This window comes from Xiphophorus maculatus, chromosome 5 (genome assembly GCF_002775205.1).
Source record: "Xiphophorus maculatus strain JP 163 A chromosome 5, X_maculatus-5.0-male, whole genome shotgun sequence".
Lineage (NCBI taxonomy): Eukaryota > Metazoa > Chordata > Actinopteri > Cyprinodontiformes > Poeciliidae > Xiphophorus > Xiphophorus maculatus.
Window position 1 is genome coordinate 31,571,965 of NC_036447.1, and position 17,709 is coordinate 31,589,673.

General features: G+C 37.8%; 2 protein-coding genes across 3 annotated transcripts; both read right to left on the reverse strand.

The window, feature by feature from the left end:
- Positions 1 to 1,491: 1,491 nt before the first annotated feature.
- Positions 1,492 to 5,483, reverse strand: gpank1 (G-patch domain and ankyrin repeats 1). Its single transcript, XM_014474428.2, has 4 exons — positions 4,681 to 5,483; positions 4,464 to 4,605; positions 4,293 to 4,368; positions 1,492 to 2,899 (listed from the first exon to the last, which is right to left on the reverse strand). The coding sequence occupies exons 1-4, from the start codon at positions 5,107 to 5,109 to the stop codon at positions 2,458 to 2,460; spliced, it is 1,089 nt and encodes a 362-aa protein (XP_014329914.1). The 5' UTR covers positions 5,110 to 5,483; the 3' UTR covers positions 1,492 to 2,457.
- A 1,054-nt stretch (positions 5,484 to 6,537) lies between these two features.
- LOC111608706 (zinc finger protein 585A-like) lies at positions 6,538 to 15,990 on the reverse strand. 2 transcript variants are annotated; one of them, XM_023334566.1, is made up of 2 exons: positions 15,770 to 15,990; positions 6,538 to 12,561 (listed from the first exon to the last, which is right to left on the reverse strand). In XM_023334566.1, exon 2 carries the CDS (start codon positions 12,446 to 12,448, stop codon positions 9,278 to 9,280), a length of 3,171 nt encoding a protein of 1,056 aa, XP_023190334.1. In that variant the 5' UTR covers positions 12,449 to 12,561; positions 15,770 to 15,990; the 3' UTR covers positions 6,538 to 9,277. The 2 variants fall into 2 exon arrangements, with proteins under 2 accessions (XP_023190334.1, XP_023190333.1); XM_023334565.1 differs by having other exon boundaries at positions 15,757 to 15,990.
- Positions 15,991 to 17,709: the final 1,719 nt, after the last annotated feature.

The window sequence follows — 17,709 nt, forward strand, 5'->3', positions numbered from 1 at the left end:
TCAACCAAGCTGTTTTACAAACCAAATTTAAAACCCTTTTAGTGCCTAAAATAACAATTTCCTCCACCATTACTTTAAATAATTCTAATAATTCATTTTAAATAAGAGGATGAATTGCAGCCTTCCTAGTGGAAAGTCATTTCCCTGGTGATCCAAAAGTGGGAAATGGTTGACAAGAATGTGGAAACGACTCCTTTAACATTGTTCTTAACCCAGACTATAAACTGTCGGTAATCGTAGACAGATGGGTGGTTAGAGAACTCCTTACCTGATCGATCTAAACCAGAGGGGATTTGTTAATCAAAGAAAAACTTTAGATCATATATGAAGATTACTACATATCCTACATATTACTACATATCCTACATATCCACTGTCCTCCAGAGGAAAGTGGATATGTGGTTAACAAAAAACCTGTTTGTAAAAAATATTTATGCTAATCCTCCATCCATCCATCCATCCATCTTCTTCCGCTTATCCAAGGTCGGGTCGCGGGGGTAGCAGCTTCAGAAGGGAGGCCCAGACTTCCCTCTCCCCAGCCACTTCTTCTAGCTCTTCCGGGGGAATCCCGAGGCGTTCCCAGGCCAGCCGAGAGACATAGTCTCTCCAGCGTGTCCTGGGTCTTCCCCGGGGCCTCCTCCCGGTGGGACGTGCCCGGAACACCTCACCAGGGAGGCGTCCAGGAGGCATCCTGACCAGATGCCCAAGCCACCTCAACTGGCTCCTCTCGATGTGAAGGAGCAGTGGCTCTACTCTGAGTCCCTCCCGGATGACTGAGCTTCTCACCCTATCTCTAAGGGAGAGCCCAGCCACCCTACGGAGGAAACCCATTTCGGCCGCTTGTATCTGCGATCTCGTTCTTTCGGTCATGACCCAAAGCTCATGACCATAGATGAGGGTGGGAACGTAGATCGACCGGTAAATCGAGAGCTTCGCTTTTTGGCTCAGCTCTCTCTTCACCACGACGGACCGGTACAGCGCCCGCTTGACAGCAGACGCTGCGCCAATCCGCCTGTCGATCTCCCGCTCCCTTCTTCCCCCATTCGTGAACAAGATCCCGAGATACTTAAACTCCTCCACTTGGGGCAGGACACCCCCCCTGACCCCCTGATGCTAATCCTTCCATATGAAATTGTAAATTTTTGGTTGACTAAACAATTGTAAAAGCAAGATCAAGTAAATATGACATTCACGTTTGGAGGGGTAAACAGTAAAGGTTTATGAGTGTTTTACAATTCTGTGGCAAAGGGCGATAATATCAAGCTGACAAAGCAGTGGAGAACAAACATGCGAGTCACATGTCTGGGTGTGTTAAATTAGGTGAAAAGGTAGCTGGAGTTGCAGTAGAGAGAGCTTAGTAACTGCTCGGGTTAGGGATAAATCATTTGGCCTTTAGATAAAACAAATAATCCTGGTTTCATTAGTCCATATGAGTTAAGATTAGTAACTTCTCTTTAGGCCAGTCAATATGTTCTTTAGCAAACTAACATATTTCTAGAATAACATGTTTTTATTTAATTCAGTGCTTGTTGGCTTCACATAACGGTTACAGTACTAATGCTGGACATGATCATGTTGGCAATTTTTCACTTCTTCACATTGGAAAAGAAGCCCAAAATTCCCTGCACCATGGGCCCCAGAACAATTTCTAGAACAGGAATTTGCAACGTTTACAATCCAAAGACTTTTTTCTTCAGTCCAGCAGAAAGAAAAAAACAAAAAACAAAGACAGATTTAGAGCCACATATATTTTTACCTGACTTTTCAAAAAAAAGGCATCTTAATTTTTTTTAACATCTACTACAGAAAATCTGTTACAATTTTTAAATAATATTTTTTATTCCTATTTTTAGATTTAAAATGAAAACATAAAATGTTTTTTAAAAACATGATGGCTACAGTTTCTTATATAGGATGTTACTTGTACAGTTTTCAGCCTCATAACATAAAAATAGATCTTAAATAAGGGCCAATTGTTTTTTCACTGTTACAATAGCAATAATTAACCAAGAAGGGCCAGGCGGGGTGCTGCACTGCAAAAAGGCCTAAAGAGAGCCACTGGCCTGGTTAGTGATGTTAAACTTCTGTTATCACTGACGGGATTTTCAAGAAACAAGAAAACAATGAAAATAAATTAACATTTTTATCAAAAATATATGCCCACTGCTTTTTACATTAAAAATGCATTTTTACTTTCTTTTGATATAGTTACAACATAAATACTAATTGTTTTTTGAAACAGTTTCAGAAAGTCAACAGCAAATCCCAAAAGTGAGAATGAATCAGAAAAAAATAAAAGAAATAACATCTGATAGTTGCTGCATCATTGCACAAACTGTAGAAAACATGTTGGCCAAAACTGAGGTAAGGTCACACTGCAGCAACCAGTGTGCTGCAGTGTGAAAAGTTTTAGACAAGTCCACAGAGAGAGCACCAGCAGGACAGCATGGCCAGGTGTTACTGATAAAACGAAGCACGAAAATCTCTCTCCCAGTTTTTATCTTCTTGCTCTTTTCTCTTGATCTCATCCTTCTTCTGTCCTCTCAGTCCCTTTTTTTCTTTCATTTGCTGTTGGTTTTTTACGGCATCAGCATCACCAGCTTTGAAGTGAGTCACTTTAGGTCTTTTTATTGGTCCAAATCCCAGACCTTTCTGGTCTCTTTTTAATACGGTGGATACAGGCTGCTTAGCGCCGTCTGCCTCTGGGCCCAGACCTGTACCCGGTTTCCAGCCGCAGCGAACCATCATCCTGTAGCTGTTGCTGGACGGGGGGAGGCAGTAGTAAGGCGTGGGCTGAGGACGGCGCAGACTGAACTGATGCAGAGTAGAGGAAAGATGCGACGAGTGGCTGCCTCCGTACTCACAACGGCACACATCGCACCACTGAGGCTGGAGCAAACTGAAAACATTAAGAAAACATGTCAGAGCAGACATGCCAAAAATATCTGACTGTCTTAACTCAGTGAATACAGCACCATGGATTTGGTTGTAAATTCTCGTGAAATAAGAGTGAATTCTTCTTTTAATACAATGTGCATACAATATAGAAATTTGGATGGTTTTTTTAGTTTGTATTCTTGTATTTTGACAAATGTGCAACAGAGCGGGCAGTTTACGAATAGCTGTATCTTAAAAAACAGATGTAGTGTTATTACTATGGACCATTTGCTTTAAGATTTTTTAAAATATAGTTTAGTATAGTTGATATCGGACACTAGACATGCATAAATTAAGTCACATTTTTAGGCTTTAAATATTGCTTCAAATATTTGATCTCCAAAACTTCAAAGCTGCCCAGGAACTTTATCATGTTACATCCAGAAAGCTGCACCCAGCTGCTTTGGGGAAGGACATGGACACATGGTGGTCAAGTTGTTTTTTTCTACAAACAGCAGTAAAAAAAAAGTGTGCACACATTTGTGTGATGCAGGTCTGCAGTTGTCCCATATTCTTTGTTCTATTGCAATATGAAGGTTTGAACAAGTTTAATACTTGGGATATTGTTTTATAACAGCCCTGCTTTAAACTTTTTCTTCATGACCTGTCTGAAGTGCATCTAGTTTTCATTAAGTTCATACAGCTCGACTCCATTCACTAATTAAATTGCATTTAGATGTATATAACTGATTCAAAAGAAATAGCCACAATTAGAAATATCTTAAATTAAAAAATAATCTCTAGCTTTTCACCAGGAGTAGGTGAGGGCAAATCCAAATATTACCTCATAATTTAAGTTAATGTAAAAAAATGAAATTCAAATAAAATGAATTGAAGTCTGTGGATATAGAATAGAATAGAATAGAAGTACTTTATTCATCCCAGCAGGGAAATTACTTCGCAGTTACAGCATAGAGACAAGACACAATAACAACTACCACTGAGTAGTAGTTGTCTATAAATTGTAAAAATATGAAATGCTGTTAATATAAAAAGCAACTTAAGAGCTTAGGATGTATTATAATAAAGTGAAAGTGGTATGAGCCACTATATCTTAGGTAAAAAGTCCAAACAAAGAAGTGTTTTAGCTTCACATATGCTTGTTTTGTATCCACATTATGTTCATATTAACTTACACAAATACTTTGATCTGTTACTTCTGCATCCAGTAAAAGAGTTTATTTAGATATTGGAAAAAACAAACTTACTTTTGATAAGCAACATCACCTTTTCACAAAACACATTGAGATGAATGCATTTTCCGTTTTTACATGGGTATCTTAGTTTTTGTACGCCGACTGTGAGTTATTTGTGCCAATGGAGTGATTTCTTCAGTTGTAATTACATGTTCTAACCTGTAATGAGAATGTGTCTCTCTCTCTGGGCTTTTTCCAAAACTTAATAACTCTTTCAGGACGTCATCATGGCCAGCTGTGAAGAAAGGGGGTGAGTAAAGATATTCAGAAAAAATATACAAACCAAATTATTATGAACACTGACTGGTTAGCACAGACAAACGAATATACCTTCTGATGCCAGATCTTGAGCATCCTTGCCTCTTGTATCAACCACTCCGACCCAGGCTGCACCGTGCATCAGCAGCAGTCTCACTGCAGCTTTCTGTCCTGACCAGCTGGCACACATCACAGCTGTCCACAGATAGGAGTCCTACAGGACAAAACGCAAACTGATAAATTACATTAAATCAAGCTGAAAAGAAACAACACTTCTGGGTGTTGCTACCTGGAAATTAATGTCCACTCCTTTTGAGATCAGCTCCTTGAGTCCTGGAATGTCCCCCTGATGAGCGCAGCGCAGCAGCCTGAGCCCCTGCAGCTCCTGGGCTCTCTCTGATCTCTCAGACTGTCTTCTTTGGTTGTCTTCTCTTTCACGTCTTACCTCCATTTGGACCACAGACTCGGGTCGAACCTGCTGCACTCGTCCAGTCCTGATTCTCCTCCTCATTCTTCTATCAGAGCCCCTGTCACGATTGTTCCCGTGGGTTGCTCTCAGTGACTGGTCCTTCTGGGTTTTGTCATCTTTAATTAAGTCTTCATAGAACCTCCTGACTTCTTCTCCACTTATTTTGGAACTTTTGTTGGTGGACTTTTGTTCCGTTCCGAAACTAAAAGCATCATGGTCGATGGCAGGAATAAATCCTAAAGCAGCCATTCCAAGCGTCAAACTTCTGATTTTCCCGGTTAAAAGTTCACTGCTGCTTCAACAGTTACCTTATTAAGCAATGCCAGTTACCTGTTAACAGCATAGCAATTTGCAGTCCGTGCTGCAAATTGCAACAACAAATTGAAGGCTAAGCTGAACCCTAAACTATCTTTAGCCACGAACACAACATAAACTAGCCGCAAGCCGTGGTAAAGGCGTTAACTTTAAATTAAGAGATACGGTAAGTGATTAGATAATAATCCTTCACATTACCAGGACAGCTTAAATACATACATTAGACAGAAACTCGGCATCATAAGCAAAAAGAGCAGAAAATGTTCGTGATCTTTGAAGCTAACGTTGTTTTTCCGGGAGCACTAACCGTTCCGAGAACTAATTTGAGTGCTGCCACCTACCGGTTTGGGTGTTAAAATGTCTACTGAACTGTGATTCTGTTTTCTGGTTGAAATTCAGGACAATTTCAACCAATTAGAAAATTTCAACCAATTAGAAAATTACTAATATTTTTTAGTAATATTACTAAAAAATGATCCAGTATCATCAAGCCAAAAATACTTATCATTTACAAAACATGACCTCAACACAGGATATTGTTTGTGTGAATTAAGTTTTATTTTTATGACTGCTGCTGATGCACGGTGCAGCCTGGGTCGGAGTGGTTGATACAAAAGGCAAATTCAACTTGAAATAAATGAGGAATCTCGTATTTCCGATCTCAGGCAGTTTGTATTCAATAAAGTAAAAACATAAAAACCTGTTTTAATTTTGTAGTATTTTAATAATTTGATTACTCAAATTTATAAAGGGATGATTGAACTAAGCACACAAAATGAAGAGAAGTAAGACATCACCTTCAGCTTGTGTAGCTAACCATCCTGGTCTCTGGGTACAATAGTTTATAAAGCCTACAGGGTTTTTTTTCCTATGTTTATGTCTATGTTTTTTTTATGTTTATGGTAGAGTTTGATGTGATGTTTTTTTTTCCAAAATCTGTCTTATAATTTTCAAGATAAATGGAATACATTACTGCACATGTAGCTGGTTCTCAGGTCACCTTCCGGGATGATCTTAATTCTCCACTGCACTTAACACATGACCGGTTTTGAACAAAAGATCAAGAAGTCCTGTTGGTTTCTTGGACCTATTGAATCTGCATTACAGTTGATATGCTTCATATTTACATTGTAAATAGTTGGTAACATTTTCTTTAAGCATTACTAAAGGTCACCCAGATATCACCAGATCTACTTGCAGCAAAGCTTGAGAACCAGTGGTATAATTTTTTAAAATCCATTTTGCCATGGCTTTACTAAGCTGTTTCTCATTAAATCGGGATCTAAACAGTGAGATTTCACAGACGATGGCTTCCTCACATTATGATGACAAAAAAACAAGGCAGTTGTACAGAAGGCTCCCCTTTATTGTGTGATGGTATACATAAAACATGTTAATACTGTTAGGAAAACTACACAATATGACTGATCATCGTAAAATTACTTGTTTAGAATCAACAATTACATTTCTCCTCACTAAATTCACACGAGGTGGCGCTAAGCCAAACGGCACACTTTTACTCTCGCTTTTCATCTTGAATGGATTTGATTTATTTATAATTATCCTTATTTTTCAAAGCATAAAGACTTTTTACCTGGTGTCAGAACTGCGTAGAGTTCCCAAATTTTCCTTAAGAAAAAGTAGCAACATGTCAACATAAGTTAAAAGTAAAAAGATGCCATTCAAAAAATTACTCAAGCAAGAGTAAAACAGTATTTCATAAAAGTGTGACTTAAGTGGTGATCAAAAAACTTACAATGGCATAATTTTAACATATAACAATGATGTCATAAGACAGAAAAATATTAAGTTATGGGCAAATACTGGTATATTATAGACTAAAATAAAAAACACACAATCATAAAATACATTTCAGCAGAATAAAGTGCATTTCAAAGTCAATTTTTCCATTACAAAATTTATTAAACTAATAATTACAATAATTAATAAATCAAAAGTAGGGATGCTCCGATCAGGTTTTTTCAGCCAATTCCGATTGTGCTTATTACATGCCAGGCAAGGTCACAGCACACGCAGGCTGCAAAGTCAGATGCAGGTGATCGGTTTTGGTGATCGGCAACAACAGTCAGTGATTGGAGATCATCGATCATACACTTTTTCATGGAAATCGGCCAATTATGATTGGTGGCCGATTGATCGGCACATCTCTAAAAAAGGGCATGGGCCGGCCAGTGACATAGTATAAGACTTTGTAAATTAAAAGTTCTGTTGATTTAGTTTGTCTTTGGACAGTTAAAATATACTTTAGACAGTTTAGAATAAACATTTTAAAGTCATTTTTAATTTTGGAATTGTTTAATCCAATTCAAATTAAAAAAATCATTTATTAATCCTATGGGGAAATTAAATAATTAAATTTAATTTAGATTACTTTTGTACCATTGAGACCCTTCCATTATTTTAAGAGATTAAGAACACACCGGGGCAGGAAACGGGAGTCAGGACAGGAGATTGATTTTTTTTTTTTTACCTCTTTTTGAAATTGAAACATCAGATTAAGCCAACTTTTGTTTTCATTAAAGTTTAATTAGATTTGTAGTTATCTCTTAACTACATAAAAATATATAGTTCTATTCTTTTAGAAGAACAAGTTGGACATGTGTTCGAGAACCAAACCACCTGTTGCCATCCATGGCTTATCTAGGACAATATTTTGGTTTTGGAACTTAGAAGGTCATGATAATATGTTTTACTGCATCTTCTCAGGGGTGCCCAAAGTCGGTCCTCGAGGGCCAGCATCCTGCATGTTTTAGTTCTCTCCCTGGTGGTAATAATCTTTTCAGCAAGTCAATGTTCTTCTTAGGCCTTCTAATGAGCATCATTAGATCCAGGTGTGTGAAACCATGGAGAGAACTTAAACACGCAGGATGCCAGCCCTTGAGAACTGACTTTGGGCACCCATGTTAGATCAATAAATGGCATAAAAGGCACAGTAGAAAGCTGGTGTATAAAAAGAGATCTCTATAATAAACTGTAGGTCTGTGTATGGTGGATTTTGGTTAAAACATGTTTTTCATTACTGAAAGCATCCACAAATTTTAATCAAGTAGTGATAGTTCAAAATAATATTACTAAAAAATGATCCAAAGTGTCCAAAAATACTTATCTTTTACAAAACATGACCTCAACACAAGATGATGTTTGTGTGAATTAAGAGTTTTATTTTCATGACATCTTAAAACAGTAATAAAATACTTGCTGAAATAGCAACCCCACAAGCAAATTTAAAATGTTAAAGGAAGCAAAATTAACATAAAATGTTGGAAACAAAATCAACAAGAAAAATAAATGCAATTTCCCTCCATTTGATCGTCTGCCCAGTTTCTCCAGTTCCTTAAGTTCCTTCTAGATTGTTCAATGTAGTGTTTTATTACAGTCACTAGATGACATGCTTACTAAACAAATAACTTTTGTATGATGTATATATATATTTATATATATATATATATGTTCTGGGTGTAGTTGTAGCTCCATCAGATATGTTTATAAGTCATGTTTTCCAAGTCCAAGTTAAGTATAAAGATTCTAATGCCTGAAATAAAACATTTTCTCATTACATCTATGGAATCTAATTTACCTATAGCCCTCCATCACAATAGGTTTGAAATCTTGTACTGAACAATTTGTCCTTAGGCTTTAATTAGCACAAGAGGATCATTATTCTTCAATATTTTAATATTTACCAACAGTTATCTGTTAGGATTTTTGCATCTTAAATGTTTGAAAAACATTTTCTTGAACAACTGTTTCATTATAAAATGTTTATAAAATAAGTTGAGATAAACTAGTTAGTCAGTGACTAGTTTATTGCTTCAGAAAAGCAGAGCACCTTTCAATTATCAAGCTCTACATCAGTCAGTTCTTGTGTTTAGGATTACCTGTGGACACACACTACGTTTATTGAAGACATGCTTCCAATACAATTTGGATTCTTGCACGTTCTCAAATAATATGACAGTGAATCCAACTACAGTCCTAAAAGTATACCTACAAGCATGCAAAACTACTAATGTAATTTTCACAGGAAAATTAAAATGTTAATTTTAACATTTTAAAATTATCCTGCAATCCTGCAGATTGATTAGATCATAGGGTGATATTTACTGATGTGTCTGTTTCTGTCCCCAGTTTGTGTAAAGGTTTGCCCACAGTGAGGGCAGGAAAAGGGTCTCTCTCCCGTGTGCGTTCTCATATGAACGTTCAGCTTGTCTTTGCTAATAAAGCGTTTGCTACAGCAGGTGCATGCGTACGGTTTATCCCCGGTGTGGTAGCGCTGGTGCATCTTCAGCTCTGTCAGGCGGCCGTACGTCCTGCCGCACTCTGGACACTCATAGCTGGGCCGCTCATCCATGTGCTGCCTGCTGTGGAGACGCAAGCCGCTGGAGGAGCTGAAGCTCTTGCTGCACTGCAGGCACTTGAAGGGTTTCTCCCCGGTGTGAATGAAGACGTGCAGCTTGAGACTGGCGGCCGAAGGGAAACCGTTACCGCAGATGGAGCACAGGTGGGGCCTCTCGCCGGTATGGATACTTATGTGCCGCTCCAGCTTGTTCTTGTTCAGGAAGGTTTTGCCACAAAAGGGACAGGTCTGTGGCTGCTCTCCCTCGTGAGAGATCATGTGCTCAGTCAGTTCCACCAAAGTTGAGTAAGCCAGGTCACAGCGTGTGCATGAATAAGGCCTCTCTTTCTTAAACTTCCTGTGTTTGAGGCAGTGCTGCTCCAATTCCTCCTCCTGCTCGAAGGTCTCAATGCAGCAACTGCACTGGTACGGCCTTTCCAGAGTGTGCGTCCGAAGGTGATATTTGAAAGCTGTAAGCTTTAGAAAGACGTCGTTGCAGTGTGGACATCTGGATTCTCGTCTGTCGTGGACCTGTACGTGTCTCTTATAATGAGACAGCTTCATGAAGTGTTTCTGACACAATGAACAGTAATACTGATCATGCTGGTGACTCTCCTCGTGTTTCTTCAGTGCATACTCCACTTTGAACTTCTTCCCACAGGTACCACAAGGAAAAGACTTCCGATGAACCTGCATGTGGGTCTCGAGTTCCTCCGCACTGCCGAACCTCTCGTTGCATTTGGGACACGTCCCACTGTTTTCCTTCACATGATCTTCGAGGTGTTTGTTGAGGTCTTCAGGGAAATAAAAGATTTGCTTGCAGTCAGGGCATGTGTAAAAGTCAGACTTTGCAGCTTTACGATGAGACATGATGTGCCTCTTCAAATGATACGAGCGGCCAAATTCTTTGCCGCAATCACCACAGATGAGGCTTCGAGGGCTGGGCTCAACCGCTTTGTGTAGTTTAAGATGCTTTTCTAGTGCACCCTTCTCTTTGAACTGCTTATTACATGCCAGGCAAAAAAGATCAATGTGAGCATGAGTCCTTTTGTGTATTTTTAGTTCTAGCCAGGTGGTGAAACTCTTCCCGCAGTGAGGGCAGATGTACTGCCCTAGACCATGCTGAATTCTCACATGACGTGTCATGTGATAGGACTGGCTGAACGTCTTGTTGCAGACGGGGCAACTGAAAGGTTTTTCCTTTGTGTGGGTCCTCATGTGTCTAGCAAGTTTGTTTGGGCCTTTGAAGCGCCTCCCAACACAAATGGGACAAGAATTGTCTCTAGTTTTCTTTAGTACAACTTTTTCAGAGTTAGTATCTGAGTTGACACCCTTAGTCAGGCAATGGCTCTCAGCAGCTTCACAAGCTTCTGCAGAAATATCGGATAATTCAGTTTCAGTTTTCACTTCAATGCATTGAGGTTGTTGTTGACTGCTTTCTCCCTCTGTTTGGGAAGACAGGTCTTTCTTGTGTGACTTCACATGATTACGAAGATCTTCATTGTTTAAGAAGATTTCGTTACAGTCAGGGCAGTAAAGGATTTGTGGCTTGTGCGTCTTCTTGTGTTTAAATAACTCTGCCAGGCTTTCCAGGCTTATCCCACAGGTGGGGCAAATATATGGGCCCGCAGCATGCTGGTTCCTCATGTGTCTGGTCATGTGGTAAGACTGACTGAATGTGAGATCGCAGAGAAGACATTTGAATGGTTTCTCACCAGTGTGTGTCCTCATGTGTCTGTTGAGCTTGTCCACTGTTTTGAAATACTTGTTGATGCAGATGGAACAGCAAAGGTCTTTTCCCTTAGTTGAAGGAGGGAAGAAGTCTTCATCTTTACTGTCATCATTGTCTTCGGCACAGCAACTTGACTGGTTGCTTTTTTCATCTTCCATCATCTGAGGTGATGAGGTGATAGCATTATCTAGTTCATCACAAGCCTGGGTTCTACCTTCACTACCACTATAACACATCATATCATTGCTGTGAGAGTTCTGATTTTTGATTTTGTCAGATTTTCTTTGGGCTTCAGTCACAAGTAGTTCTGACATGACCTTTTTCTCACCAAGCCGGGGTCTTCCTCGTTTGCGCTTTTGTTGATGCTCAGTCACAAGATGTTCTAATGTAACCTTTTTCTCCCCAAGTCGAGGCCTTCCTCTTTTGAGCTTCTGTTGAGGTTCCGCCACAGGTGCCTTAAATTTAACCTTTTCTTCCCCGATCCGAGGTCTTCCTCTTTTGCGCTTAATTTGAACAGGAGTCTCTAAATCCTCTCCAATATCCACACTCACTTCATCAAAATCCAACTCCTGAGAACCACTTGAAGAAGGTTCTGCCTCTTTAGCAATAGTCAGAGCCTTGGCCAAGGTTAGACGGTCTTTCCTCATCAGAAGCTTCTCTCTGAGCTGCAGATTGTTTGTTTTCTCAATCAGCTGATCTAGTAGAAGTTTGTTCTTGTACCTTCCATACTGACAAAGCCTCAGCAGATTTTTTAGGGCTGTAACAAACTCATCTACAGTCTCTCCAGGCATCTGAACCCTTTGGTGGAACTTAAGGCGGTGCGCCTGAGTGGAATAATCAGAGCTAAAATGAGCAGTGAGTTCTGAAATAGCAATAGCATACGTAGCCTGATTCCTGATCAGAGTTGAATAGACGTTCTGTCCCTCTTGGCCCAGGAAACTTCGTAAAAGCACCAGCTTACTGGAGTCCTCCATATCTCTATCACCAAATGCTTTTTCACTGAATGCTTGAGCGTAGTGTTCAAAAGCTTTAAGCCATTTTGGCCAGGGCATGGTGAGTTCTCCTGGGACCAGAGAGAAAGGTGGCGGTGGGGGCAGGATTAAGAACAAAGGTTCTGGGCGTGGCTCTGAAGAAACTTCTTCCTTCACATCCGCCAAAGCTAACTCTGCAGTAATGTCACACATTATGGGTTTTGCATGAAGGAGCTGATTGAAGCTCCTATCTAAACTTTGATGAATGAAGACGTCACCTTCCTTAGTCTGTCTTCAAACTTCTGCTGTTTCACCAGTCTTCTGAACTGTAAAATAAACAAACATAATGTAGTTAGGTTGTGTGTTTTTCTAACATTAAAAAGATCAGATTAAATTTTGAACTAACTTTAATATGCTAAAACTCAACAAAATTACATACACTTAAACTCAAGGGGAAGGGTAAACCACATCAGTCCATCAAAGAAACATACAGGACAAATAAGAATGTACACATGTGCACATACACTAACAAACAATAGTGAATTCTGAAATTCTAATACGCCTAACGCACGACTTATGTCTGTGTTTGGGAGAGAACCAAACACTGCTCTCTATGGAGCAGTAGAGACGGAGAGTTTTGAGATTTGAAGCCAGGACCTTTTTTATTGTGCTACATTACTCTACCATGCAGCACCATGTGCATGAAAAAAAGTCTACCTATATATATATATATATATATATATATATATAAAAAGTCTGTGTCTAACAAATGTAAGGAATAGACATAGAAACAGAAGTAGAGCGTCATGGATTAATACAGGTATTTTGACCTTAATGAAATCAATAGATGCAGCCCTTAAAAAGGCCCTGAAATCAAAATTAATTCATGGCAAAAAATATTTGTTACTTTAAGAAACAAAGAAGTGAAAGCACTTCAAAAGGCAAAAGCTAACTGTTTTTATTTATATTATTAGAAAGGCCAGATGTGTTTCTAAAATTTTGTGGGAGCAACACAAGAAACCAACAGGCACACATTTTAAATTCTCAAACGGTTAAAACTTCAAGTGGTAGGAAAACTGCTATAGGACCCTGGTGAAATGGTAGAGGCCTTGAACAGTTATTTTCTGCATTCAGTATTGTTAATTGCTCATAGTTTCACTCTTGTTCTGTTTAATCCTATACCTATTAAAAATGATCTACCCATTTTTTTTCCCTAAAAGAAATCTAGAGTGCTAAAAGTACCGGTAATGGATTTGCTTCAGTTAAAGATGTATATATGATATGTCCTCTCAGATGCCCAAAGTTCTGAGCTTTGAGCAATAATAAGTACCCATTACTCTTTAAGTTGATAAATTCTTCAATTTTGAGTGGTACCGTTCCCATTGCATGAAAATCGGCAATTATTACACCCATCTTTAAATCTGGTAAGACCATAGATATTCAAAATTACAGACCCATATCGGTCCTACCCACAATTTCAAAAGTAGCTACAAAATGGATATCTTAATAATAGCCCATTTTCCTTACATATGATGTATTTTGGCTTTCATCCCAAACATTCATAACGGCTACATAGAGAAAATTAGAACATCTTCAAATACAGGTAGTATTGTTGGGGTTTTGTTTTTAAGATTTAAGGAGATTTACTGTGTCAAATGATTTACATTTGACACAGTAAATCATAAAGTCCTTATTTCTGCATTATCAAAATTTAGCTTTTCACCGACCACAATTAAATTGATTAGTTTTTATCTGACAGACTGAACATAATACATTTAAGTAATTACCTAGCTAGATACTTATAACTGCAAACTCACTTAATAGGGGCCCACATAGGTCAATACTTGGACCACTGTTATGCAGCTTAATCTTTAATGAACTCCCATCAGCTTGTGACAGTGTAGATATCCAATTGTATGCCAATGTTACTGTCATCTATGTACATAGTAAAAATAAAAACAAATTGCTTGGAGACTTACTGATGCTATGCTTCAGCATGCCCGTCTTCAATTAAATGTTTCTAAAACAGTTAGCATGTATTTTACTGAAAGACCACAAATTACACCTGACCCAGACATGCAGAGAGAAGATCACATTGGTCAAACAATTTAAATATTTTGGGATTGTCTTTGATACTAATTTAAAATTAAAATCTTATGTTAAGAAAATAACAAAAACAGTTAAGTTTAATTTAGCATATTTTAGGTACATGTGCAAGATACGGTTTAACTAACTTGGTTACAAAAATATTCATGAATGCACTGATTCAAGCTAGGAGCAGGATGACCCATTTACTACAGCCTATTGAGGTACTTTATAAACAGACATTTAAAATCTTAGATTAAAAAGCCTGTAGGATACCATCATTGCAATATTTTAACGAAACATAATTTGTTGAGTTGGGAAAATATGACCATATTTGCACATCTCCGTTTGGTCTTTTTTTGTGTGTATGGTCTTGCACCTCCTTCATTTGAAGAGCTTGTCACATCGTTGTCTGTGAGGACCATCAGAGCTTTGCTGTACTTCTTAGACAGAGTACATTTGGTCAGAACTCATTTTGAGTGAGAGCTTTTCACGACTGGAATTAAATACCAAACAGTCTTTAAAATCATTTGCTACTAAAGAATGGCTCTTGGGTAAACAAATGTGCAGGCACTGATCATCTGACTCATTTTTATTTTATTTGTTTTAATGTATTGTTGAACTTTTGTGCTTTATGGCTTTTTAATTATGTAACTTGATATAGTCATTTAGATAAAAATGCTTTTAATTTATCATTATTATTCTCCTGTTTTGGAAGAAACTTGTTGTCTGTATTGCATTGTAATATTTATATTGATTGTAGCTTGAGGGAGTACAGATGAAAACTAGTCTTTTTGGCTAACTGTGGCATATTATGTTATGTACATTGTCCCTTTTGAAATAAAAAACAACATCGCATGCCGAAGAGATTATGAGGTCAACTGAATCAGGTAAAGTAAATACAATTAAAACATGAAGGACAGGCTGCCATGGAGACCAGAGCTAACATTTGGATTAAACAAGGACCTATCAAAATGTATTTATTTCTCTAAAAAAAAAGACAATATTCGCTTCGATTTTGATTAGAGATTAACAGTTATCACGTATTGTTTTGACTAACGTCAATAATGGCATTCATTTTAAAACTAACTTCATCTATTGCCATCTTTAAAAGCCACATTTCTTTAAACGTGATTCAGATGGAGCACAAAACGATGGTTCCTCCAGGTTTAAGTCATATCCTATAATTCTTGCGAGTAGATCAGTTCCATGTTTTAAACAGTTGTAAAATGAATGAAGCAAGCACACCCAATATACCCCTCCTACATCCCTTTTCCCCTTTATAAAGGCTGTCTTCTATCTCCTACAGGACCGACAGCACATAACAAAGGTGCAAATATATAATGAAAAAATGAGCAGGACAAAACGTTGACGAGACGGAGCACAGGAAAACTCACAACACCACAAAGAGGGGGTAAAGGGATGCCACAACTCACGACGTGTTCAGACCTCCACACACACACACTTGGATCGCTTCAGCTCCGAGCGGCTGCCGTTAGTTAGAGTTCGTAGCTGTTCCTGCGCTGCAGATTTTAATCAGTCGACAGCAATACTGCGGTGTTAGGTCGATAAGCGGAGCTGGAAAGCAGCTAAATTAGAGGCAAACGTAAAAACAAGCCCGTTATTATCCCAATACTGTTTCCGGGGACCAAGCAAGCTCTCAGAACAGCTTCCTCTCACATGTCAGCGCCCTACAGCGACGCCTGGTGTCAAGGAGCCACAGGACAGCAAACAGTAAACTGAAAAAAGTTATTAAAAAACCTTCAGATAAATTCAGGTCTTGTGACAATGGCGTCAGTGCATTATTACATATATGATATAGACATGTAATAATAATAATAATAAAATAATAATAATACATTATTTAATATTCCTTTTAAACTGAAAAACTAGATTTTTTGTCTATCTGTATTCAAAATTTCTGTATCCAAAATTCAAAATGACTAGAAATATAAATATAGTAAGCTAAATAGAAAGGGAATTTTTTAAATTGTAATCGTTTTATACCTCAGAGTAAAAAAAGAGTACAGAATTTTGTTACAAAATACCTTTTGTAAGGTATTCTTCTAACAAAAAAAAAAAAATCAAAAACAAACATAAAAGTCTTTTTTTTAAGTCATATTTTTACATGATTTCAAAATGTCTCCCAGATTGTTAAAGGCAGTGATGTCTTGGGGCGAAGCATATTCTAATTAAGGTGTAGATTATTACACCAGAATAAATGCCCAGAAAAAAAGTGCATCTTTGCTTCTGATTTTCAATTTTTGTCATTTAAATATGAAGAGAGAAACAAATTTCTACTAATTTGTTTCTCAACACAAAAATTAAATTTAAAGATTTTGATTTTAAAATATCTAGAATACTGTGTTTTTGTTTACTGGTTTTTGATGTGAAAGTCTAATCACCAAAACATACACCCACCCAGTGTCAAGGTTTCGCAGTGAAAAGTTGTGCAAAATTCAACCTATGATTTGAACAAATATATTCCATGGGACCAATGCAGAGGGTGTACCTGGAATGATGATAGAGCTAAGTAAACAAAGTCAGAGGCTGACCCAAATTTATCTTGCCATCACACATTTTGTAAATGATTATAAATGAGGTTAAAAATAATCTCTAAAACTCATTGCTAGTAAACTGCAGCATATTCCATGCTTAAGCCAAGGGAGGAAATCCCATTTCATTATTAGAGGGGACTCTGAACAGGGACATTTTTTAAGAGCAAATTTAGGGGGTCAGCAGTGAAATATACAGTGAAATATAACGTAAAATGTGGTTTAAAAAGTTTTTAATGTGTTCAAGCTGCAAGACCAAAAATGTCTAGTAATGCTCAAACATGTGTTTTTCTCAGTAAGCAAACTATAGAGACCCATAAAGATCAAACTAAAATTTAAATGCTTATGAGCTTGGTTCAGTGGCACAGAACCTCTGGTACACCTTTATAAAAAAATTAAGGCTGTAAATAAAAAGAAGTTGTAATGAGTAACTCCACTTGATAAAATTCCTCATAAATATTAATTTTGTTGCAGTGGCTCTCATGCAAGTTATGTGTTATTTAAATCATAACTTAAGTTGCTTTACGCTTAAATCTTTTTTGGTTTTGCCATGTCCTCGATGGCTGAGAATCTATGAGTAGAAATAATGAAGATCTGGGAAGTATAATTTAAACTTAATGCTCAAAACACCACAGTTTGTATAGAAAAATATTCAGATTTGTGTGTGTGGTTTTAGAGACTCTATGTTGAAGATGGTAAGAAATAAAAGCATACATTTTTGTTTTTCTCTCTCTCTCTGCTCTCAGCTCCCACTCACTGAGCTGTCAGCTAGTTGTAGTACTTAGTCCCTCCCGCTTCAAACTCTTCTCATAAAAGAGCTAAATATAATTGAGA